The 27510-nt window shown below is 38.7% G+C and overlaps 1 protein-coding gene across 3 annotated transcripts in view; it reads left to right on the forward strand.

Moving 5' to 3' along the window:
- kiaa1549la (KIAA1549-like a) overlaps positions 1–27510 on the forward strand; it is a 63967-nt gene that overhangs the window by 27357 nt on the left and 9100 nt on the right. For 2 of the 3 annotated variants that reach the window (XM_088379296.1, XM_088379297.1), the window contains exons 5-17: positions 374–596; positions 1338–1471; positions 2264–2432; positions 3950–4009; positions 5177–5337; positions 6131–6302; positions 8888–9048; positions 10252–10287; positions 16078–16271; positions 19972–20114; positions 22399–22523; positions 23227–23441; positions 23936–24068. In XM_088379296.1, the coding sequence (XP_088235422.1) occupies positions 374–596; positions 1338–1471; positions 2264–2432; positions 3950–4009; positions 5177–5337; positions 6131–6302; positions 8888–9048; positions 10252–10287; positions 16078–16271; positions 19972–20114; positions 22399–22523; positions 23227–23441; positions 23936–24068 (1926 nt within the window). The remainder of the gene's footprint in view (positions 1–373; positions 597–1337; positions 1472–2263; positions 2433–3949; positions 4010–5176; positions 5338–6130; positions 6303–8887; positions 9049–10251; positions 10288–16077; positions 16272–19971; positions 20115–22398; positions 22524–23226; positions 23442–23935; positions 24069–27510) is intronic. The other variant, XM_088379298.1, reaches the window with a different exon arrangement.

Here is a 27510-nt window from a genome sequence, read left to right on the forward strand (position 1 = left end):
AAACGCTTTTCTGTCTAGGTGATATTTTAATGAAAGCGTTTGAGGAATTAGAGACGCACACCGCACAGGAATTATGCCATTTGTAAAAATATTTTACTAAACCCAGTATAACTAGTATTAAAATGGCTAACTGATCATTAGGCATGCCTCGTGCATGTCTATAGCCAGTAGCTGTGAGGGTTGAAGTGATTCGATTTATTTGTGGGTTTGCCTGCGGTCTTTAAAGTCTTTAATAATGAAAGGAAAACGACAGTAGAAATACTTTCTTTATCTTTTCTGTTGTAAATGTGGTGTGCAAACTGAAAAATATGCAGAACCTGAGTTTTTGATCATTATGCAAATTGTAAAAACATTTGCTTTTTTTTTTTTACAGGTGGAACATGATGACTGCAACCCACGTAACGTGACACTGGTTTACTATGTGACTGGTGTCAAAACCGTCTATATTTCCTCTATTGTGGTTGAAGCACTTAGTGTTTATGGCTTTGACAGGCTGCTGTCTGACATCAGGCAGCACACACCATTGGTTAAAGCAGTTCTGATTCCTGTGGCAACATGGCTGCCCACTCCAAGTATTCACCTACAGCTGAAAACAGGTGATTTCACACCTATTATAATCCAAAATGTGTGTGTTAACGCAACATACACTTGCGAAAACTCTTAATTGGGCAGTGTGGACTATTTAATCTTTCCTTAATTTTTTCCTTAATTGTATATATATATATATATATATATATATATATATATATATACATACACACACATATATATATATATATACACATGCATACATATTTATATGAATTCATATAAGTGCGAGAGAGAGAGAGGGAGAGAGGAGAGAGAGAAGTGGGGAAGAGAAAAGCCGAGATAGAAATAGGATTTGTTCATTATGTCTGTTCCCCTTCAGTCTTTGATACCCTAAATCCAATGAAAACTCTCGTGATTCAAAGCAAAGTAAAATTGGCTATTTAACCAAGCAGCTTCTTAAGAAAACACATTTGTCCATGCCAAACAGCAGCTTGTGCATGGAATCTACTGGGATGGGGATCAAAAAGAGAATCTGTGTGATTAACAACAGGATATCAAGCAAAGAGATACTTGGCGAGATATTTTAGCTGCATGTGACCTTGTTTTTTTGTCTATGTCTGATGTCTTTCTCCTGCTTCAGTTTCAAGCCTTTTGGTTTCTTCTCTTTATACGCACGTGCACACAAACACGCATACTCTAACACGCCGAAGAAACAGCGTCTCACTACATAACATGAAAAAGTTCACACCAAATTATAACATTTTCCATACAACATACTCAAACACTTTCTCGTCTTCTTTCTGCAGTTTTGAGATTTGTTGGCCCCACAGACAACGTCTACTCTTGCAGTTTCGTCCAGATGCTTGAGCAGAGACTGGAGAGTGCCTTTGACGAAGCTCAGGACAAAGTGCTTGAGACCTACAGCAAGCTCACTGTGGAGGTAGTGCATGGTTTTAGCCTAATATCGCACAGACGTGACTGTCGCATGCAAATCAGATATTTGATGTCGTGAAACATCATATGGAACATTTTCTAATGGTACAGTTTTGTTGATGCCGGTTTCCCTTAATCACTATGTGAGTGTGCAAGTATCTGTCTTACCGTAGTTTTATAAGTCGCGTTTTTTTTTTCATAGTTTGGATGGATCACTTTATTGTGCATTTTGTGCAGTTTATTCCGGAGCAACTTTTAGTCCGAAAAATACGGTAATTTACTGGCAATAACAATCTAAACCAAAGCAAAGTTTTGTGCAACTTCTCTGATTTGACTGGACAATACAGGTCTATAGTATTGTTGTTTCGTAAAACCAGTCAAAGTTCTTTGCTCTTTTTCCACTTTCTTCTGTCCGCTATCACTTATCCCCTGGTTGACATGGATATGCAGTACAGTACATACATAGGACAGCAGTGGTGGATATAGGAAGCATTTATTATTCATCTTCTGAAATATTTACATGCATGGCGCAATCTGATGGGAATTCCTAGTACAGCCCACTTTACTGTGATGATTCAGTTTCATTATTTCCTAAACACTACAAAGGTTCCATTTAGGGGGAAGTATGACCGAAGCTTTGTTATGCAATCTTTATAGACAACATAGACATTCTGTACAATGTTTCACTTTCACTCTGTAAATTATAAAGTGGCTCATTGAGACCAAGACAAAATGTCAGTAACGTGCATTCATGGCAGGTCACATACCTTACAATGACAATTTGTATGGTAATCTACAGATCCAAAGTGTGGCCCAGGAACCGGGCTCCCCATCTGTCTCACTGGTGTATGTGGTCAAGAACCAGGACACCGAACTCAACGGTACCATTTCGAGCGGCCTCCTGAACCAACTCACTGCTGAGTTGGTGGGCTACTTTCTGTTCTACCCCCCTCTGGTCATTGCTGAGCGTACGTAAACACACATTGCTGCATTGTCATTATTCAGATTACCACATACATACAAGAAATTCCCAAATCAATTAAAAAAAAATCTTATTGTTGAATTAGGGCCCTGTAATCACTTAGGTTCCTGTCACGTCAATGCTGTAAAACTTTGAGGCCCTCTGTAAGGGATCAAAATGAGCTGGTAATTATTTGAGCTATCATTTGTGCACAAAGCTTCGGAATTCTTATGGAAAAAGTGCAAACTGAAATGCCAGCCAATCGTATTCACTGTGAGGCGGATGTGCAAGCCTCTATCTTCCACTGTATATTTAGTGGAATAATCATATTATATGTATGTGTATATGTCAAAAAGGATCTTACAGAGTTTAGGCAAACTACATGTTTTCTTTTATCTTTTAATATTTTATTGCACACCACATTCCAAGGAGAACATAAGTTAAGAGCAACGCTTGAATCCTGAGGGGGGAAAATGCGCTAAACCTAGTGATATTCTTTGAGGAGTCATATTCTTTGAAGGAGAAATTGCCATTTGAGAAATATGTAACTATTAGCAGTGTACTGATACTACTGGAGTTGAAATATGGGGCTAAATGGTCTCTTACACGAGTCAATCTATTAAAATGTAGTTGCCAAAAAGATGAGGCAACTTCTGCTTGTTTTTGTAGCAGAGCACTGGACCCATGCAAGACTGCTGTAATTATGCAAATTTTATATTTATTACATAACAGTTGGTATTCTACTCATTCTTTTTCCCGGTATGCTGCTGGGCTCAGACAGCCTTTTTCTGCATATGGAGGATGCCTGCTAAGAGGCACTGAGTCCACTGCAGGGCAGTGAATGATTCATGACCTAGTTTATGATTAAATACCTGTTACATTGTTGTTGGCAGTCCTGCTTCACCACACTGCAGTAAGTACAAATTCCAGAAAAATGCTAAGTTTAATTGTTTACCGTTATATGCCTGTAAAACAAACAAACAAACAAACAAACAAACAAACAAACAAACAAACAAACAAACAAACAAACAAACAAACAAACAAAACTGAGGCTTTCTTTCTTTGCAGAAACACATTTTGCAGTTTTGACTGATATTCCAAAGAGAGCTGTACATTACAGTGAATTATTGGTTCATAAATTTAATCCATTCCGTAAATTGAATGGGCACAGCAAGAATAAGATCAAGAATCTTTGAATTCTTCTTTTCTATGATAAGGATGTGTGTAATTGAGCAGAGAAGAGAGTTTGAATTCAAAGTTGTATTGGGAATTTACACCAACACAAAAGTAAAAAGAACAGAATAAAATGCTGATGTTTTTGTTTTCAAAAATACCGATCCTTTTCTGAATTTACTCTCATTCAGCCCAGTACAAAAACTTGCTGGAATATTCAGGTAAAGATTTGAAGATTGCGACCGACTATAGTTTATAGCTTTGGACTCAATTCCACACAATCCAGTTTCAAGTTTTATTATCAAGAATTACTTGACGTTGTTTAACTGTCTGCTTTTCCTCTCACTTCAGCCCTTGAATACCACAATCTCAACACGTCCACTGCAACCAGGAGCTATTGGGTTATAACAGGTAAACTGTGCTGTATACAACTTTTTATGTCACACTCTACTGGCTTTCCTTTCTGTTTTATGCCTTCTTTCTTTAGTTGCATTCATTTTGTATGTTGGTTAAATTGGGTTTAGTTCTGTCACATTCGAACTCCTATGAAAATTCCGTTTGAACCAGGAGAGTGTAGCACAATACAATATTGTCAATTTTTTTTCAGGGATAAACAATTCTGCAATTTGTATATTCGACCAAATCAAATCATCTCTCTCTATCTAAACCAACAAACACATGTTTTCTTTTTCATTTAAAAAGACCAAGAAAATCACCCAAACATTGCTAAGTGAACATTAAACTATAGAAAGAAAATTGCCATTTACAAAGTGTCTTGAGAGCTGGTCGCTACAAACAATTTAAATTCAACAGCCGTCAATATGCCGACAATAACTCCATTAATCGTGGTTGTCCTTTATTTTGTTTTGGCTGTGTGGTTGTGTTTTTATTTGTTCAGTAAGTGCCCCGTCTCCCAGACTTGTTTCAAAACGTTTTTGTGAGTATAACAATAATGTACATTGCAGTTACAATGTTTTGCAAGACAGATATTCTGTCCAGCCCGGAATATTTAACTTGATTTTTCAATGGATTAACCAAATATTTGTGCATGCAAATTGTATTTCATACACAAGCCAAACATTCAGTACCTTGAATAGCCATTTCTTGTATACGGCTTTAAGTGTTTAAGGTGCAGTCAGCCTCAGCAGATGCTGTGGGTGAGATGTCAGCTTGCTTGAATGTGGGCCGAGCACAACCTCACCAGTTCATGCCATTTTAACACGCAACGTGAGCAAAACCAAATAAAAACCTACTCAGCATAACCTAATGGGACAGAGTGAAAAAGTGATTTGTCCTAACAACCTCTCTCAAGGCCTTTCTTGCGTGCTGGCTTACACTTTACAGTGCGCAGCGTGTCTTTAGTTGCCCTATTTGAGCGAAAATGCTATTGATGTTTAATTCACAGGTTGGTCAGAGGGAAAGATCGCTTCACATCACATCAGGGCCCAGTGTGAATGATGCTGAAGTGTGTTTGTGTCTGTACATAGACTTAACTCTTGTTGGATATATACTATATAAATATCTTGAGTGTCCTTTATTCCCTAAACCCACACCTTATCCTTGTGCGTGTGCACTCAGTGATCCAGGATGTGGACAAGTCTTCTCTGGAGGCCAACTACCACAGCTTTGCCAGCTTGATGGAACAGCGGCTGGCTGAGCTCTTCCATGTAGCTGGTCGGCAGGGCTCTCAAACCTTTCGGTCCAAGCGTGCAACAACTGTTGGGGGCTACACCGTACAGGTGAGTGCTGATATTGATATTCAAGTTAATTTTGTAATAGCTACATCAAATACTATATTGTATAATGGACAAAATAAAGATTTCTACTGATTACTCATAATTACTTGGCAAGTGCTTTTTATAGATAGATGGAAGGGGAAGCCCCCCCCATCCCCGTAAATAAATTTTGATCCATGTTTGTTGTAATGACTATATTAATATTTGTATTATTAATGTATGTCAGAATACTGACAGTATACTGTACATCATAAATATACATATATATATCACATTGTGAATCAGCTAGATGAAATTATGCCACTCTTTCAAAGCTGGTGGATAAATGGACCTCAAAGGTCCATTGTAAATTTTGTCAGCTGCATGTTGTGCAAATTACGATAAGAATTGTCTTCTCCTGGGTGTGTTATGCTTTACACACACTCAAGCTTTTATGGGAAGTCACAGATGACTGATTTTATAGTTACGTAGCGACAAAGACAAAAGAGGGAGATGCGCACAGAGGGACATCCAGCAAATGTCACAGGGCCTGTTGACAAAATTGAACTGCCAGACTTATACAATTCAGTGGTGTACATATACAATTTTCTCTCGCTTCTCATGAAAATAAATAGCAGCTTCCAGCAAAGCACCTGAGTTGAGACTTCTTCAAGTATTGCTATCCTAAAACAGAAAACCCATTTTGAATGTTGACTTGTTCAATCTAATTAAAACAAAGACATGGATTTTGTCAGTGTGGCCATGTTGTAGATAACAAACAATAATGCAAGATTTTCCCTTTGTTGTCCTTTCTCAGATGGTAAGCATGCGTCGGCTGCCTGGTCCCAAGAACCCAGCGGAGATGACGTATTACGCACAAATGAATGGAGCACCCATCACTGGAACCACAGCCGCTAAGACGCTGAGCAGTTTGGATTCCCAGACCATGGCACTGACTCTGGGTTACTTTGTGCAAGTGCAGGCTGAACGTAAGTTTTGGTTTTATTTATTTCAGAGTTGAGAGGGTTATTTTAAAAAAGTTTTTTGATAGTTAATAATTATCTGTTGAAAACAATGTAGTAGTATTGTTAGATTAAAATAATAAAAGTTGATTACTTTTCAGTACTTATGGAGTACTGCAATACAATATATGTTTTAAAAACACAAAACTGAGCTGTATAACACGCTACTCACACACACACAGACGCAGTATAATGCCTCCAAGAGGCAAAACAATTTTCACATATTTTTTCCAAACATGAAATGTAAGTTGAGTAAACCATTTACATCTTGACAATGTAGCAAATTTATGACAAATTAAGAAATAAACATTAAAGGGTTACGTGTGAGGCTTTTACGCTTGAGTGAAAAAGACTGTGAGTCAAAGGTTAAGGTTTTGCTAATGGATAAATTCACGTTTATATGACAGTTTAAAACATTTGAATTGGACTTATTAACATCCTAATGATCACATATTCTAATTTTGGTTGTGAAAGCTATACTGTATATTTAAGAATAATCAACCCTAGTCTCATGCGTTTATTATTCGGTGGGCTTCAGAGTATTTCAAATTTCCAATTGGGTTCTGTGTGGTGTTTGAATTGAATCATCAGAAAAAAAACAGAAATGTCAAGCTGTTAAGAACTAGCTCATGTCTATGAATGTCTTGTTTTACTGAAAAACGCAAAGGGAATTTATCTGCTTTCACAGAGGACAAAGCAAATCAATACTTATTCACATTTGAGAGGCTGAAATAAGACGAAACGCAGAAGAAATACTTTAGTTCTGCTGAAATGTACATCAAATGAAGAATGTCTCTAACTTGAAGCCAGTGGCAGGATTTTGGGTCGTTTGGTAGAAAACACAAAACAACAGCAGAGAGATGCTGTGTTAGGACCATACTGTACATTAATTTAACATGAGCATAAACAGATGGAGATGAGGGGGGAGGAACTCAAAAATGATTAAGGACAAAGTTAAGCCTGCCCTAACTATGTGCATTGGCACAGTGTGTATTGGAAGTAAAGAGGGTTCAATGAAAGGGCACACTCATAACAGAATCTGAAAGATGTCTCGGTGGCACGGAATTGAATGGAGGGTGTGCCAACCGCAATTAAATCAGAACACCATTTTGTTGTTGATTATCAGGCTTCATTGCTTTGAAGGATGTTTGACCTTGTACTGAGTATGTACTGTTTATGTATAGAAGGACTTTTCAAAGTTAGTGCAATGAAGCTAGTTCATCAAAGACACACATGAGTAACAGTTAAAATGATCAACGTCCATATTTTACATGTTTTAAATCAATAGAGAAAAAAGCTTCTACGGTGTATAAGATTTTTAAGGCAGCGTTAAAAGCTAACAATACGGACTAACAACAGTGTTTGGGGAACAATTAATTGCAAGTTTTGACAGTTTTAACAGTTCATCAGGCACAGAAAAATCAATGCTATGCTGTGCATGGGTGTTGGAATTTGTGGATAGTTTTGAGTAGTACTAAGAAAATAAAGTATACTAATTGTATACTAATGGTAGTATTCAACATTTGCACTAATGAATAGAAATACATTTTTTGAATTGCTGTATTTTATGCTGTTAAAATTTGGACATCCGTTGTTATTATAAACAATGAGAGCTACGCATTGTGTAACTTCTTGTATGGTTTTTTTATAGGGTTGTTCTGAAGTAAAACATTTCCTCGATATTCAAAAAGCACAGACTGCACTGGTTTTTTTTTTTGGTGCTCACTGTTGAGGCACTTCTCATCTGAAAATGTTACCAGCTAACAAAAGTATGTTGTTTGGCTCATTTGCATCACAACTCAACAGTTTCAGCAGTTGTTCAAGTTGCTTTTGATTTGCTTTTAGGGGAGATTGTGTTGTTCATGTTTGCTGAATGTTGTTCATACTGAAGTATCTGAAGAGCACTTCATGTTCCCTCACACCTATTTTCTCCCCCTCACTCTCCGAGAATCTATAATTAGCTAACTGGAGCCTTACCAACAATCTGCCCTTCTCTTTGTGAGGAATGTCATTTGCCTCATTCACACTGCTTTCACAAAGTCCTGATAAGTATCTGTATTCGGACATCTGACGTTTTGCAAAATACTTCAGTTTTATACTTTGCCAAGGTAATACCAGGTATTTTAATTGGACTACTAATACTTTTCAAGAACATACAAACACTTATTTACACAACATTGTTATACTCAGTGGTGCACAAAGCTTTGGACCATTTTCCAATTAATCTACCGTGCATGTTTTTGGACTGTGATGCAGTACTTGGAACAAACACGGCCAACTTGAAATATCCTAGGTGAGATTCAACTCCAGAACCCTCCAGCTGTAAAGCAGATACGTGCCACAGTGCTGTCCGAATGTATAAATGTTTCTACTCTTAGGTAGGGCCAATGGTAGATACACAGCCACGGATGGTTCACTTTCACTTGGGTAAAAACCATAGTGCTCTAAACTGTTCTTGGTCATCAGTTGAATAGCTAATTGCTGGTGCTGCCTTTCCTGTTTGACGTTAGTCCAGTTTCAAACCCTAATGATGGCTTCTATTTTGTGTGCAGCTGTGGTGAAGATGCCGCAGAGCAACTTGTGGCTCATGGCTGTCCTCACACCTCTGTTCTTGCTGATGGTGGTAATCGGAATGGTGGTCTTCATTCTGTGTAAGAGAAACAGGGTCATCTTTAAAGCTGGGGCCTTCAGGACCTTCAAAAGCCGCTCCAAGGTACGTCAGGCTCATCTTCATATGCCAGCTGTTATTTTCATATTGTTCCCTTTTTTCGTAAAAATGATGAAGCTACTCTGGGGGTGGTTCATAATGATAAAAGATTTTTTTATCATCACTGCTGTAATATGCTTCAGTACCCAATTTATAAATATTGCATAACCCGGATTTGTGACACGTCACACCGAGAAGTGATTGTGTTAAGTTGTCCCTTCAGGACAGGAAAATTGAATCCCATCTGTGTGGGTCTTGGCTCATTTATTTTTCTCGCTGCCCAATAGCCCTTGGTCGGTGCTAATCATGCATGTTGCAAAGACTAATGAGCAGAGAGGAGAAGAGCAAGGATCACTGCACTGCAAGGGAACCTTTGGGTTATATTCGCCCTTTAAAATCATAGCAATCAAACATGTTCATTTGAGGTTAAATAAAAATCCTTTATTTCAAATGTACGGTGTGGGTTGTATAGATTTTATTGACTGGTTTGACTTGGCTATATTGTTTTTTTCTATGTGAAGTCCAATGCACGACTGCCTAAACTGTTTTTAAGGTGGAACTGACACAATATTGACACTTACATTTAAGTTAATGTTTCCACCACATAAAAATACGGATAGCTACATATGGATGAATGGCTGAGTCGATGGATGAATACAGATAGCTGGATACTTTTTTAAAAACAGAAGTGTATTATTGTTTTTCACAATATAAAAGAATTCACAAGCCTAAATTAAAGGTAGGTGAGATTCTTTAATCAAAATGCACAAAGGGTGAAGAATGACAGCACACCTCACATCTACTCTGGTTGAAATTTCTGGGTTTGGTTCAAATAGTCAAATATGTGCCGGGTGTCAGAAACTAATGTTAACTTTGACATGATTGTGCTTCTGTTGAAAATGGCGCATCTGTTTAATATGGCAGCTCTTCAGCCATTGGGCGGAGATAAGTTTCGTGGTAGTGGTAGTGTGCATGTGTGTGCGTGTGTGTGGGACGGGGGATGTCACCACATCAGCAGATGCAGTATTTATTTAATTGACAACAATGTCAAGAATCTGCCAAAAACAAAACCAAGATAAACAAAAGAAAACAGGTCTACTCAAGTTTATCCTTCATCCCTTTCACCTGACCTTGTATTTTCCGTTTTATTCTGTCATAAAAAATTTTAATCTCTTCCTGACCTTTTCCCTTCAACTTTTTGCTGTTCAGACCTCATATCGACGAGAGGGAAGTTACCACCACCAGGTACTGTCTGAGATTTAGGATTAGTTGAACACTGTCTGGCTGAGTGAATGTTTTGGTCATTTGATTAGTGTACTGCCCACGACCTTTGTGAGGATAAGCGGTACGGAAGATGAATGAATGAATGATTAGTGTACTGCTATGTTGGGCTGCTTTTGTTGCTTCTGGGTGAAATTGTGCATGTGGCTGCTGTTTTATCATGGCTTGGTCCATCCCCCTCACTGACCATGACAGATCACCAGGACATGTGACAATGTTAAGTGGCCGTGAAGAAATGTGAAAGTGACTGTAATGGGGCTGTAAATTTGTTCCTTAAGATTTAAAGTTACCAGGTTTGAGGCAACAGGCTGGGTTAAACACGGAATCTGTAAAAGTAGCCTAATGGCTTTAGTTCTGACTGCAGCCAGCCATTTTTTAACGATGCTCATAAACATGAACAACAAAATGGAAGCTTAATAACTAGGCTCTAAATAATGATGCAAATTTGTGTCACCACCCTCGACTGATTTGCACCTATTAGCCCTTTCGCTTCTTCCTTTCCTTTCAACACAGTTGTTTTATTCTACCTTGGCTTCAGCTAATGCCCCTGATTCAAGACTTTTTCCTAGAAGGTCCTTTTAATTACTCATTATAAATTAAGCAGCCCCTGAAGGGATGACAGTTTCTGCAGGCGAAAGATAAAAGCTTACAAAGTTACAGGTAGAGAGGTTAGTAGTTGTTCTTGTAATAATGGTGCAAGCTAATATAGTAATTATGTCAGTATATCTTACCCTCATTACCCAAAGTGAAATCTGAGACGAGGCTGGCATGATTTGCAGTAAGAATAAGGAATACGGTAGTTTGGTGTGTCTTTTTCTCCCTCAGTCTGTCACTCCACATTGGAAGCAATAAACTGTCATGCATAACATTGACTGTCAGTATTTACACTAAAAGTTGCACTTGGTGGCTACGATAACGGCCACACGCACGCACACAAACGCAGAGCATCATTAGAGTTAACGGTTCACATCATTCTAGTTAGTGGTCCTAAATCAGTGCATTGTTATTTCTAAAGTAAAAGTATTCTCAATTGTTCATCTACTAATATAACTCCTTTTGTGTTTTACAATACATTGCAGAGCAATATAGCAATTTATTTTCGGATGTATTAATCGTTCATTCTCGATCTGGAGCTTGCATGCTCAAATTAAATAATCATTCCACACAGATATTTGGTACAGGAAGAGCTAGTAGTGGCAAATGAAAATTAAATACCGACAGCTGATTAAAAATTCAGATTATTTGCACGAGTAATAATCTTTTCACAGAAAAAAATTCACTGTGGGAAATCATCACTTCCTTCATCATTGAAACAGGCTAGTACTAATATTTTTCATGGTATAACAAGGTGAATCAGAAAATGAATGTGTTTATTGCATATGCCTCATAGTGATAAATAGTCCTGGCGGCAAATGCTGGATGGATTATCTTGAATGGTTCTTTTTCTTGGGAGCTAGTTGCCAGAGCCAGAGATACACAGTAGCTAGTGTTTGTGTTTGGCTCCATTCATTATGACGCAAATCTTTAGCGATTTTGACGCGGATTGAGTTGATACAAACATCAGACATGCAGCTATGATACAAGTCACATGCGCAATTGTATAATTGGGGCATCAGAGTTGTCCCCCTTCAATATGGCAGTAAAGGCGCTATGATTTGATATCTATGCGGCTGCTGCCTGTCTGAATTGTACGTTTTTTATTTGTCATTGACCCTTAATTACGTTTCATTGTAATGAAAGTTGTGTAGTGATCTCACAAGCATGTATACATCAGTCGACCAATTGTAGCTGAAGGTCACTATGGCATATATTTGTATACATATTATACATACACAATGATTAAGCAGCTAATTTACCAATCCGAATACTACATGGCATGCGAAATGTTCTTTGCAGCTCTGGAGGTTTCAGAAAGGAGGTTGTCATGGGGATATCTAAGGTACCAACAAAATATGGGACAACACAGTTATTATTATTATAGTTTGTTATTTGACACAGAAGCTTGTCACAGGAAGAGTGTGTGACCACGTGTTTACTGCATGTAACTTTGCGGAGCGCTTCAGCTCTCGGTCCTGCTCGTGCTAAACTTAAATCAATATAGCTGCCGGGGGAATAGCTCATCTGCTGCATCTCATCAAGCTGCTATCTGAGTTTAAATTAGGCTTGAAGATAAGTGCAAGTAAGGAATGCAAGAACATGTCATGCAGCAGTGCTGACGCTGTGTGGTCAGTAGCTCCGTCATTTAATATAAAGCCTTTCAGAAATGCTGGCCCATCTTTTCTGGTCCAGTAGGTGTTCAAAAACAAGGAGGTAAAGTTAATTTAGAAAAGCGCACAGCGTGACTAAAAGAGACAGAGCTTTCAGTGGAAAACACAGCATGAAATGTCAGATGTCTTCTTCAAGGTTATGATCATCCATTATATTTTTCCACCAATCCATATCCTGTGTAATGCATGACAGCTTTTACTGTGCGCATCGTTCACTCAGTGATGTATTCATCATTGCCAGTATTCAGTGCTTAATAGGTTGGCCGTGCAAAAGCATATCATACTAATGTTTATTTTTTTTTTTTTTTTTTTTTTACTATATTTCACTACATCTTAAAATAGAGTGGAATCAATGAGGTTGACCGCAATCTATTCTGAGATGCTGGTTGATCTCCAATTTGTACTGTATTGGATAGGAAATATCATAAATTCACTGTATTAATTAACTGTGTTAATTAAAAGTGAAACTTGATGATGGAGGAATTTTCCAAGATGCATATTTAAAATGCATCTGGCGCTGTTTGTCTTCTATGCAGGGCACAATGAAATCACAAGACTAGCAAAAAAGTCAGGAAATAGAATGTAACGAATGGGCCTTACTTAATGTTACCAGATGTAGAAGTCTAAGAAATTGCTTGCCTGTAAGGATGTTGTTGTTTTTATTTTCATTTGATTTTTATAATTCTACTGGGCAACACAACGGTGCACTGGTTAGAATTGCCGCCTTACAGTTAAGTGGTGCAGGGTTTGATTACGGCTTCGGCCTTTCTAAGTGGACTGAATGTTCTAACGTGGCCTGCACGGGTTTTTGTGCCTCCCACATACTAAAAACATACATGGTTATTCGTCTATATGTGGCCTGCAATTGACTGGATAGGCTCCAGCATGCCCGTGATCCTCGTGAGGCTAAGCAGTTTGGAAAATGAATACATGAATCAATGAATAATTCTACTGAACAAAAATTGTCTGATTTTAAATAGTTAATTTAAGTAATTTTTCATTCATTAATCATGTTTGTCAGTTTAAAGCAACTGTTTTACTGGATAACTAAAATGGGTTGAACCTGCTTATTATTATCCAGTTTTATTTTTCATTTATTAAGAAAAGAAAATAGTGGTTATACATTTAATATGTTGTATGTTAATGGAAACATTGCTTGATAGGACAAATTTAACTTCACACTTGTCCCTCCTTTTTTTGCCCACTGCTCGTTTGTTTCATAAACACTCAAAGATTGACCTGTGAACAGCAAGAGACCTCAAGCAAATGAATGTCTGCAATCTCCATGTATTTTTCACACAAAAAAGTCATCACACAACACTTAAGCTAGTCGAGTGCAAACACTCAAACCGTAACTGTATATTCATGCCGTTGTGAGTGCTCTCATCAATGTGTGCATGTGTCTACATGAGTGTGTATCAATTTCCCTGACACTTAGCCATGTGTTTTAAGGCTGGCTTATGGCACAGTGGTGTGTATTACGGATGAATTATTAACAATGCTGTCAGCCTGATGCCCACGCTGCCTAACCTCACATGCTCTCAGGATTTAGTATGCATCATCAAATACATTAGGCAGCCCATTTTAGAGTCGCTCGAAATAGAAAAGGAAGGCAAAAAAAAAAAATCTGGGATTCGTCTGCTTTGTTGTGCAACATAAAAATGATCTGACGGTCCTTTTCTTTTTTCACTGCTGTAAGGGCAGAGAAATGCAGCAGTGCAAAGAATGTGTCTGCGCATTAGAGGTTTTAGGAAAATCTGTGTTCTCCTCTTTGTTCTCTTGATGCATTCATTCTTGACTTCCAGTGTGCTAAATTTGTAAAGCATCATGCTGTTTCTAATATTTTATTATGTCTGCCATGCCATTTGGGAACAGAAACTCCATCCAATTGCCCTTTTCTGTCATGGAAATTATGCTTTACTTTGAGGTTCTACTTAGGTATGCATTTTGTCGTATTACCTCACTTTTTTTGCAATTAGTTCGACTCCAGTTTGAAATAGTAGCTTTTCTTTGTTGGAGCTTTTCTTAACCCAGTAATGTAGGTTACAAGATTGCTTTTGCTTAAAATCACAGTGCTCTACAGATACTGCTGTGCATAGTCAAAAGTGCAATCATTTTATTTAAATCTACGTTACATTGAACAAACAATTACACAAACAGAGAAGTGCACGCAGGAGTTACGCACCAGAGCAAATAGTGGGCTCGATGAATCGCCCAGGGGCACCTCGGTGTCCTAAAAACACCAGAATTCATTAGTTCATAAGAGTCTTTTTTTTTTTTTTTTTTTTTTTTTTAAATACAGTATATCCATGGAGGGTGAGCCTTGTGAGCCAGTCCCAAAAGCCACAGATAAGCCATTGGTGCATCGGCCAATTTATGATTTGACAGATTTTACACACAAGTGAAGCAAACGATGTGAAGCACTTCCAAATGCTTAAATTTCATCACAAACCTTGGATCTGTTCAGTGACATCTATTTTATTTCTCCTTGCTTGACCTTTTGTCATGCCCAAGAGAGTTTTTGAGCTAGAGTGAACTCTCAAGGGATGGAGTGGAGTGCTCTCTGCTCTTGAAGAAATGTCACATTTCTGCATAGTTCCTGAGCGTTTGCAAATAAGTGCATGTTGGGACAGATAAGAAAAGTTGAGATGCATGATTTGAGTCTTTCAGTAATAATTAAAAAGAAATCTGAATAACAAGAAAATTATATGACCTTCAGTTTATTTACCTCCATAAATGTGTCTACTGTCACTTGTGACACCGACAAAGCTTTCATTTTTCATTTTCAATTTGGCGTACCGTATTTTCCGCTCTATATGGCGCACCGGATTATAAGGTGCACCTTCAATAAATGGCCCATTTTAAAACTTTGTCCATATATAAGGCACACCGGATTATAAGGCGCACCTTCAATGAATGGCCCATTCTAAAACTTTGTCCATATATAAGTCCATATATTTGGACACGCCTGCCGTAGTGGCTCAATATTGGTCCATATATAAGGCGCACCGGATTATAAGGCGCACTGTCGGCTTTTGAGAAAATTTGAGGTTTTTAGGTGCGCCTTATAGTGCGGAAAACACGGTACTTGGTTTTTCAAGCCAGTAGTAGAACTCATGAAAAGAACCAAACTTCTCATTACATCTTATCCATGAAATTACAACCAAGGTCAACCAACCCGTTTGCGAGTAATGACAAAAGGTCATTGGATAGTTTGCTGCTATCTAACATGCATTAGTGTGAAACACTAATTGACAGGACATTGATCAGCTGGATGCTTGTGATTTGTCATGCTTTGCCCATCAAAACATGAATCAGTTTAGGGCTGTTGTTGAGCTGTTGTTGCACAGCATGTTGGCTTTGTTGGCTTTCTGTTTGCTTTATGACCCGCAAAAAAAGAAATTAGTCTGTCACCATGCTAATATTAATTTTGAGATGGTTTAAAAGGTTGTGTTTGATTCTTGTTTTTTTTCTTTTCTTTTGTCAGCCTGTTCAGGGCTTTGATTATGCCAAGAAGCACATGGGTCGCACTGGTGATGAGACCATCTCTTTAAATAAGGACACTTTGGTTCTGGGATTGCCTGTGCGAGATGCCCCGCTGTCAATGTCACTGGATAAGAAGGTGTACCAGGACGGCACTGCCAACAAGAGGCCACCATCTGCTGACATACACAAAGGAGGGTAAGTAAACAACTGTCCTATGATACACGCACTGTTCTCAGCTTGATGTGCTATGCAAAAACAGCTGCTATTGTGTTCGAACAACAGAATTACTGACGCCAGAACCTTTCAGCAGAAACAGACATCAGGGTTTGTTAAGACTAGGCAAATCCTCCAGTATGCTGAGCTAAATCAGAGAGATTGATGTGATTTAAAAATAAGTCAAGTGTTAACAAGAGGCTGTCTGCAGATACTTAGACAACAGAAAACATGCATGTACTGGATCTAAATGTTGTCAGATGATTAGCTTTTCTGAGGTGGTTACTGCGACAGTGTCTTTGTGTGTGTTCTCCGCGAAGTTTTTCCATTTACAGTTTGGCAAAGAGAAGCTCAGTTTGTTTTAAGGCTTGAGCACCACCCGTCATCCCCCTTTCGTCTCCTTTAACTGCATAACCAAATAACCCATTGAGCCTGTGTGATTGTATCTGTATTTTTGTATTTAAGGCATGTTATAAATTGGTGTATGCACCCCCCCCCCCAAGAGAATATTACCGCGTGCCTAAATATTACAAAGAGTCTGCATGTAACTTAAATGTTCTTTTACTATACAGACTACCACACTTTATAATTTTATAATACTGTCTACACAGAGTGCAGCAGAGTGTAGGTTGGTGGACAAAATTACCTTGGGCTCTTTTGTGGCGTTCAATCTGTGCTCGCATGGATACTTTGGCTTCCTCTCACATACTAAAAGCATATCATGATTAGATAATTGAAGATTTGAATCTAATTGAAATTGGAGACAGGAACAAACAGATAGATAGATAGATAGATAGATAGATAGATAGATAGATAGATAGATAGATAGATAGATAGATAGATAGATAGATAGATAGATAGATAGATAGATAGATAGATAGATAGATAGATAGATAGATAGATAGATAGATAGATAGATAGATAGCAGTCATGAAAATTAACGTAATAAATGTTTGTGATGTGTTTCATTAAATCTGAAATGCACTATGTATGAATGCAGAAAATTTACAGGCAACCATCGAGAGAATATTGGGAGAAGTTTTGCGACCTTGAACGAGCCCTGACGAAAACACATCATTCAATACCTTCGCAAACATTCGCTCCTCAGCGGCTTAACGTCTTCAGGGAATGCGAGATAAAACTTTGCTACATGTTCCTGTTTTACTATTGCTCTTTCCAAAAGGAAGCCACAAATGAGATGCATTTTCGCCTCCTTACAAAAATGCAAATTGAGGAACATGCACACAAATCAGTCTCATATTTACACACCACTAAACGAAAATGCATCGGGGTGAGATTAGTCGTGCTTCACCCCTTGAGGACAAAAAACACATGTATATTTATAACCCTGACTTTCACCATGAAGGGAGTGGAACAATGATGACCGTATAAAAGGCTGGCATAATCAGCTTTACCAAACCATGTCGGGAAAACATTTTCCACCATCTATATAGAGAGGCAATTACAAATCCTCAAGCAAATGCTGCAGTCAGAATGGTATGATACATCATCAAGATGGTATTTGGGGACTTCTTTATAAATGGAAATTACTTACAGTCACATTAAATTTGATGGAGGAACAAAGAAGATCCAGTATGTTTTTCATGATAAAACAATATTATCCACAGTCAGTCAATCTGTAGACGGCTTTCTTTTTTTGTCTAGCTGTCTAACATTCTCACAGTATAATCACAGTGGAGATTGGGAGCCGGAACTCAACATGGCAGATTAATTGATGCACATAACAGGTTGGATTAGGAACACGAGGCACCGGACATGCTAAGAACATCATTTGGGTCAATGTGACTGACATAAGGACATGCATATTTAAAATGCTAAGTTAGTTCAGATACTCTAGCAAAAACGTCACGTTGTTGTGGATTTAATGTTAGGTTTTTCTGGGTCAATTGGCAACTGCAGAGACAGGGACATGTGCTGAAAAAGGCTCGTCCCTCCCTAAATGCAGAACAGGCATACCGCGTTTCATTCGCCATAGGGGGCCACAGGTTTGCGCAAGGAGATGCATTTGCTCATTTGCAATGGATACTCAATTGTTGTGCATATGCATTACCTTGAGGTCAGGCACCAAATTTGCTCGTGAAAAGATTGAGGCAATGATTACTGCAATGACAGCACTCGACAACTCTGAAGTCAGAGTGAGGTCGTTTACCTGTCGCTTGATAATGAGAAATTGATAACGTGGAAAACAACAGAGAATTGTACATTATCATTTGCCAAAGCTTTTGGAATCTAATTTGCATTTATTTCATTGCTGGTCATCTCAGAGAGTCTCTAAGAGAAGCTGCTGGTGGGTTTGGATAGACGGACGGACGGATGGATGGATGATGTTTCCTATTAATAAAGGTTGTCAAATGTCAATTTTGGTATGGTCATTCTTACAGTTGGAATGGAGAGATTAATGATTCAAATAATGATTATACTTAGATCCCCTGTGCGAAAAGCAGTGCATACTGTATTATTTCAATGAAATTGTCAATCAGGTTAACATAATAGTTTTATTCTCCATTAGTTTGTATGAGGCACATAAAAAGGAAGGATAAACTTTACAGACAAATGATGATTGATTCAGTTGCTATGTTGTCCAGTATTCTCCAAGAAAATTTTGCATGGACCATGCATGTATATTTTTTCTTTCACACTTTCAGCTGCCTTTGACCATGTGACTGAAAATGGAACTCCACTTGTATCGACCGCAACACAGACCACAGTGTGTGTTTGTGTGTATTTCTCAAAGTGTTAGCCTCGCCTGTGGCACTGATGTCTACTGATATCTGATCTACAGAATATGTGCACGTCACACCACCTGTAGATGAGATGGGCCTGGCACATTGTGTACCCACTGTGGCTTACATGGCTCAAGGCTGTGTGTGTGTGTGTGTGTGCGTGCGTGCGTGCTTGAGTCCGTGTGTGCCTGCGTGCATGCTTGAGTGCATGTATGTGTTTTGGGGCACGGTTCACATGTCAGGTATCTCTAAGGGAAAAGAACATAAACAAATACAAAAGGTCTATTTTTGACTTACAGTACAGCAGTACATAGGCTTCTTCATAATTTGTGTACTGCCTGTACATACCGAGGATAGACAGACAGACATACACATCAATATTGCATTTTCATGCAACCAACACTTGCTTTCTTAGTAATAAAAATGTCAGAAGAACTATTCTATATTCTCTAAATCTTTTTAATTCCTGTAATAGTATTCAAATGTTTTTGTACGTAGTTTTTCAGCATTGTGAATATTATTTTTTAAACATTACCATCTGAACTTTGGGCCTTTTTTGTTTGCATTTAGCTTTTCAATAATTGTTTGCCTTCAAAATAATGCCATAAAAACAATTCTGCGTAAAAGGATAATTAAAAGGCTGTAACCCGACTAGTAAAACTTGTTGGTGAAATTAATTGTTCTTATAGCTTTCGCACTGTACTTTCTGCTGTTTCGACTCTGTCTATGAGGTCTGCATAATTAATGCTGAATATTGATCACGTTTTATAACTACTAGTCCATTAAACTGTTCAAATATTTTAAAGGACCTATAAGGCTCATTTTTCTAATGTGTTTCCATCATTATGTGCCTTGTTTGTGTACCGTACATGCTGAGACTCTAAAACCCTCTCCTCCCCTGCCTTCCGCAACCCTCTCTGTTACCATGGATACTACAGGCGGTTGCCAAGCGAGGATGGTTCAATGTCGAGTAACAGCTCCGGGAAGCTGAACACCAGCAAGTGCTCCTCGGCCCGAAAGACAGCCACTGGCGGCAGTTGCAAGAATGGCAAGGAGGATCTGCACAAAAGGAGCGCCAATGGTGAGAAAGAAACAGAGATGTGGAAAGCTGATGAGTAAATGAAGGAGATTAAGCTAAAAAGAGACAGATGGTGAGGAAGTCTTTAGCTCCAGTATTTCTGCCAAAGGCAGTAGGTTGCTAATTAAAGTATATAGTAATCACTGGGTACACTGACCCATCTCATGCCACACATTTGTTACACTTCATTCGATGACATTTCGCCCAAAGGATAATTCCTGCAGTGAATATGATCAAAAGAAAATTATGCATACAGTGACTCAGTCTGATGCTGAATCATGCAGCTTGCCGGTGATGACACACACTGACAGTAATATCAAAGGAAACATTATTACTTTATCTGTAATAATACAATTCTGTTGTCTAATTCCATAATGCGGCCCTACAGGCAGTGCTGGAGTGGCCATCGGGCAAAGTGGGCAAATGTCCAGTTGGCCGGCTGATGTGGTGGAATTAATTTTCAACCATGACTTTAAAAATGCATTCTCTCTGGACAGAGAGTGCAAATAACTGCCTTCGATGGCAAATTATGACTTAATGAGATGAAGCATTTAATTGTCACTGTCAAAGCTTATGAAACTAATTGCATTCACGCGACAACAAAACAATATAGTCAGGTTACTGTTTGTTGTACACGGATGTGTGGAGCTGCCAATGTGGAGGAAAAATATTTTGACTGGCAAATAGGTTACGTTTGGGCCTTTCCTAGTCACTGTTGTTTTTCATCACTTATGCCTCAACACTTCTGGTTTTCACAGTGATTTATTGTGTTTACACAAGCAAATGAATGAATACAGAGGAGAGTAGAGGATGAGTAACTGTCTCATTTTCTCAGAGAAGATGGGATGGTTAGAAGTAACGATATAGTCGGGTTGGAAATGGGGTGAGGGGTATTAGTGAACAAAACACATTGCTGTCAAAGATGAAGTGATGGATAAAGTCGAAATAAAATCTGAGCACAGCAAGAGCGTTGTTGCAGTGCAAGCCAACTAATATTGTGCAGCAATGTTGCTGGATGAACTCTACACCTTGTACTCCTAGTTCATCAAAAAACTTGAAAATTAGACTCCACAATATGTTCAAATTGTGTGGATGTTCTGATTCACAATTTCTTCTGCTCACCTTTCCTAACCTCAGTCGTCACTGAAGTAAAGCGCAAGAGGAGCTACAAATAATAAACGCATGGTAGCGTTGCAGCCAAGATGAATTGTGGTTGTGTGGGTTTGAGGTTGAGTTGATGGCAGACTGTTTTAGCCCTACAATGAAGCCGTCTGCCCGATGATGTCAGGCAATGAGTCATCCGAGTTCGAGTAAACTACAACGTTGTCCATCTGCTGATGCCTGCAATAACATGCACATAAACTTTACCGTTAATGCTGCGAAGCCCATGACGTCAAAGATTTTACAACATACACAGCTATGGTTCCATATACTGTGAATTGTCATCTAGGATGGTGAAGACTAGATTGACCTCAGCTAGACACCACATCACATCGCTTTCAACCATCCAGCAAGTTATTCTGTTCAGGGTTGTGGAAAAGCTACAAACTGTCCCAGCGGATTGTGGATGAAAGGGAGACTCTACCCCGGCTTAGTTGTCACTTAATCAATCACAGTGCAGATAGAGACAGACAGCTTTTCACACTCACATTGGTGACAAGCAGTCACCGTGTGGGAATCAATCCCACGGCTACTGCACAAATAGTACGATTATTAATGATGCGCACCAGTCAATGACATTTTTGAAAGGGTGGTGCGTTGGCATACCAAAAAGCGTAAATAACATAAAATGGTGGACTCGGTTCACTGGAACACTGTTGAATTTAAATGGTCAGATCGACTCGGATGTCCAAATATTTTATTGGAATTAAAAGCTCATTCCGTAAATATTAAGTCTGTGTATGAATAGTAATTCATTTTCAACATTGCGCATTTGACAAATTCAAAATGTTGGCATTTGTTGTATATGGTAACAAAAGATAATGTCTATCTCAAAATTCTCAGAATCAGTTTCTCGTGATCAGTCATTTAATTGATTTTTTTGAAAGCACAAATCAGAAAAGCATAAATAATAAATATATATGTATATATTTTATTTGAAGTTGGCCAAGTGTGTGCATAAAGCAGACTTCGAACATACATGATTATTTTTGATGCTCTGCCATAACTATTATTAAACACAGACAAATTGATGCGTTTAATAATATGGCAACATATTCTGTCTTTCTGACTGTAGCATCAGAGATGCCTTAAGGGACAGCTAACCTTCATCCTTCCTCCTCCACAGACCCATACGATGATCATACAGGCTCTCTACGGCTCATCACCATCAAACCCATGACAGCTCAGCCAACTTACTCCTACCCCTCATCCTCCTCCCACAGCCAAGACTCTGTGATCGTGAATGGCGAGGTGAGTCTACATGCACAAATATTCACAACAACCCTGACCTCAACCCCATCGAACATTTTAGGGATGAATGAGCAGAGAGACTGAGATCGTGATTGAGGCCTTCTTGTCCAATATCTGGAAATCCCCAAAGACACACTTTGATATATTGTTGTACCCACATGTACACTGTGGAAATGGGTATGTGACACGAACATAAATCCACTCCTAAAAAAAAACTTGAACATTTAGAACCAATCTGGCCCATGTTTCAAGCCTGCTCTTTAAATGTATTTATGTGTTTGAAATTGCCATAGAATTTGGGTAAAAGATTTCATTATGTACTTTCCTGAACTTTAACATCATCACATCTCTTCGCCAGGATGCCTTGCACTCCTGACAAATTGAGTTGTTATTGCAGCAAACACTCTGCTTCCACTTAAATTTCTTTCTGTCATGAGTCTCCCATCCAGTCTATCATCTTTCACTCTTCAGCCTCACATCCGCCATCGCACCTACACTTATCTACAGCAAGTGACACTGATGACTCCTTTGCTCTCATTTTATTAGCATTACACAAGTTACATTTATATACTATAGTTAATTTCTACATGATTTGAATATATTTGTGCAAATTGTCATGTTTAGGGCACATTTTGTTTTATAAATTACATCTTTGAGCCACTATTGTTACTAGTTTATTGAGAGTCAAACATATCCCCTACAGGCCAATCATGGCGGGTTGAAGCAAAAGTCGGACATTGAACACTACAGAAACAAACTACGCCAGAAAGGCCGTAGGAAGGGTTACGGAGAGTTCTCCCTTTCGGAGGGTGGCAGCCACGGCTATGGTCACAGCCGGCATAGTCGGCATGACAACGGAGTCAAAGAGCCAATGACAGCAGAGGAAAAGAGAGCCTCCTTTGCTGGATGTCATAAGAGGTAAGGATGAGGTATTGTGAAGAACTAATAATAATGTGAAGTTCTGGCAAGACTTCCATGAGTCCATCAACCGTCAGACTGTAGTTGTTTTATGTTACTCATGTTGCAGATTTGAGACAAACAAACAAACAAAAAAACCAACAATAACTATTTTATGCACGCAACGCAGAGTTTGGGTTGTGTGTAAAATAGTGTCATAATTCATGAGGAAGTTACTGTTTGTCACAATCTTTGAACGTCTGTATTTAACAGATACACACGTCATATATTATATATTTTTCTGTGTATTAAATTACAAGATTATTATTTTCATGGACAATGTTAAGCTGACAAAAATTTGTCAACGTTAGAAGGGCTATAACCAGTACAATGTGGAATGAACTTATGAAAAATGTTGTAATTTGCACTTCTGAATTGCTTTTACTTTTTGCTTATACTTTTTTGTCATTTCAAGTCACCTAACCTTTATTTGTCCACCTCCACGTGTCCGTCAGGTACTCCCACCCAAGGGAGCCCACTTATTGGAGCAGGCAATCATTGAGCAGCCCCAGCCCCGTGGAGACAGAAATGGACCTTCTGGTTCTTCGAGAGAGAGCAAGAAGAGGCATCCGTAACAACGGCTACGATGTGAGTGTGCAGAAAGCTCATGAGTCATTCTAGGAAGCTAGGTCCATACTTTATTTAGATAAAAGGTGATCCAGGTGTTTTATTAATGGCCTAATTGTATAAAAATGTCAGTGACTCACTTGAATTTTCACCTGAATGCCTCGCTATTTTAAAATCTTTCTGTTACAAGGTACATTTATAGAGACTCAAGTCTGACCTTTAAACCACACTGACGATGAGTGACTCATACACACAGTGTGTGATACGATGAAAAGTCTGGTGGTGGCAGCGAAGTAAAGCTACTTTGCTCTAAATAACATTCTTCTCACAGCAGACTTTAATCCTTACTAACCTTCTCACATGACTTTAATCCTTACTAACCTTCTTTAAACCTCACCCTGACTCTGTGACTCTCTGAGCACATATTACTAAATTAACTTGAATAAACCTGGAGAGAAAATCGGAACCAAATGAATAAAGAATAAAAAGTAAAAAATAAAAAAAAATAAAAAAGCCTGAAAGGTCATGTGGCAGAAACTAGAGAACAGAAGCCAGAGAGGAACATCAAAAAGATTGGGGCTAGCAGCAGTGAGTGACTGAAATAATTTTCTGCTGCTTCTTGGCTATAGCAACAGCGCGACCTTGCTGAATGTCAATGACTGCATATGATTACAGCTCATCCATGGGTTCAGATGTGTGACTGAGTTCATAGACTTGGATATGCCACACTATTTGAGTGCTATCCAAGGAGAACAGCGAGCATTTAGGTCTCTGTGTGTGATATATGAACATAATAGTTCACTCTGTGGTTCATATGCTTCTGCTATGCAAGACACAGATTAGAGCTACCTGAATTGAGATGTCTTCCATCTCAATTCTGGGAGCTCTAATCCATATATGGTACCGATATTCCGGGATACACAAAGGTGGTTGAGAAAAAGGCAGGCTAAGATCCGGTAGAACTTTCAGATCCAAACTGGCGATAGTCAACCAACCTGACGTAGGCGTGGTGGACAAATAGTCGTGATAGATGTAGCAATACCAAATGATGGCAACATCTAGAAAACAAGTAAGACAAAAGGCTGGATAAATACTAAGAGCTAGAGGTAAAATGTGGAGAGTAAAGGCAACATTGGCACCTCTCGTGGTCAAGGCACTGGGGGCCATTACCCCCAAGAAGATACCAGGGATAATAAGAATCACTGTAACAAAGAAATGATCAACCGTGCACACATTTCAAAACTGCATTTTCTAAACCTGAATTTACAAACAAGGATCATAAGCAATCAGGAATCGGATGATGTTGATTGATACAAATATTGTTTAAATTGGAAAGATATTTATCTAATTTATATATATATATATATATATATATATATATATATATATATATATATATATATATATATATATATATATATATATATATATATATATATATATATATATATATATATAAATGATTTTTTTGTCACATGACCAAGTGGCGAAAGGCTCAAGAAACAAGTCCATAAACATAATATAGAACACGTTACTCCTCAAAACTAGGCAATCTTGTCACCACCATGTAAATCAGTGTTTCCCAACCAGTGCGCCGCGGCACACTGGTGTGCCGTGAGAGATGTTCAGCTGTGGCGTGGGAAATTGTCCAAAACTTAAATACCGAGCGCATTGTAAACAGGATGGCCAAACCACAGGTCAGCCACTTGCTAATCGTGCATGCGTGGCAAATCGGAGAATCTTGAGATTTAATGTTGTGGCATCGGCACATACTCAGTTTATGTGTCTTGCTGTTAGTGTTGGCTCGTGAGTGAACGATTCGTTCAAAAGAACGATTTTGTTTTCAGTGAACGAGAGTGAACGAATCACTTCCTAAAGTTTCAGTTCATATGACTTCAACCAGTAGGTGCCGGTAATGCGCATCGAAGCTGGTGCCACTTCGCCGTAAATCAAAACGAAGAAGAAAATGAAGTAACTTCCCGTTCACGAACGAGTCGTGAATTGCATTTTCCGTTCAGCAACTGAACGGATCTGTGAGTGAACGAGTCAGTGAGTGAGTGATTTGCATTTCCAGTTAATCGCGTGAACGGATCAGTGAGGGAACGAATCCTGACTTTTCCGTTCGCGAACGAGTTAATGGGTGAACTGCCTTCCCGTGCATCAACGGATCAGTCAGTGAATGTGTTGCGTCTCCCTCCTGGCGTGAACTGTGTAAGCCAGAATGTAGATTTATGATTTGCCAAGGAAAGAAAGAAGCACTCACTGAAACACCACTTCTTTTATGCACGTTTTCTCCAAGCTACTGGCTAACTTTATTGCATGAAGGGATGCGCCGTTATGCAACAACGGGGAGATTATGCTTCTCTTTGGGTCATCTTGATTTTATGACACTTGTAGTAGTTTTAAAATAACGTGTATGCATATATACACCTAAATATTGTTATCCAATATATCTACTACAATTTCACATTGGATTGCTGGTTTGAAATTTACTTTTATTATTATTATTATTTTAATAAACATTTATGTTGAAATTTGTCTGGTGTTTTATTCCTTGGTTTTATATTCGCCAATTAAAACATAGAAATCAGACATTTGGTTAACTGCTTTATTTGACAGCATGTGTAGGTACACCTCATGGATACTTCAATAGGTATAATACACGAGGTAAAAAAAAAAAAGGATAAATAAATAAAGGGTTGATTGCACAATGAAAGCATTTTCTCGCATCTGGGATCGAACCAAGACCTTACCAAGCAAGAGCCCTTGTAACTAACCAGTCGGCCGTTTCAACACTGTGTGGTTGTATGCACTGTTTTGTACTAGTGATGTGCATCACAGGCCAATAGGGAAAAAGCTTAAGTGAAAGTGAAAAGTGCCACACCCGCCCTCACCCCCACCTCCTGATTGGCTGTTTGAGCTGTGACATCACTTGGACACTCCATTAGGTACACCGCCATTTTCAAGTGTACCTAAAAACAGGCCACTTTATTAGGAAATACACAAGGTGAGTTTTGGAAAACATGTTGGAATGTGGCCCCGAGGACTAGAGCTTGACACCTGTGACCTTTGACCATGATATTTCCCTAATAAAGTGGCCTGTTATTAGGTACACTTGAAAATGGCGGTGTACCTAATGGAGTGTCCGTGTGATTCCCTCGTTAAGTGCAGGTGCGTGAAAACTTTTAGCTCCTTTTGAACGTGAAAGAAGCTAAAACTTTTCACGCACCTGCGCTTAACGAGGGTCACTTGGAAAACATGTTGGAACGCGGCCTCGAGGACTAGAGCTTGACACTTGTGACCCTTGACCATGATATTTCCCTAATAAAGTGGCCTGTTATTAGGTACACTTGAAAATGGCGGTGTACCTAATGGAGTGTCCGTGTGATTCCCTCGTTAAGTGCAGGTGCGTGAAAACTTTTAGCTCCTTTTGAACGTGAAAGAAGCTAAAACTTTTCACGCA

The sequence above is a fragment of the Syngnathus floridae genome, chromosome 6 (assembly GCF_059516105.1).
Source record: "Syngnathus floridae isolate MCC-2025c chromosome 6, RoL_Sflo_1.0, whole genome shotgun sequence".
NCBI lineage: Eukaryota > Metazoa > Chordata > Actinopteri > Syngnathiformes > Syngnathidae > Syngnathus > Syngnathus floridae.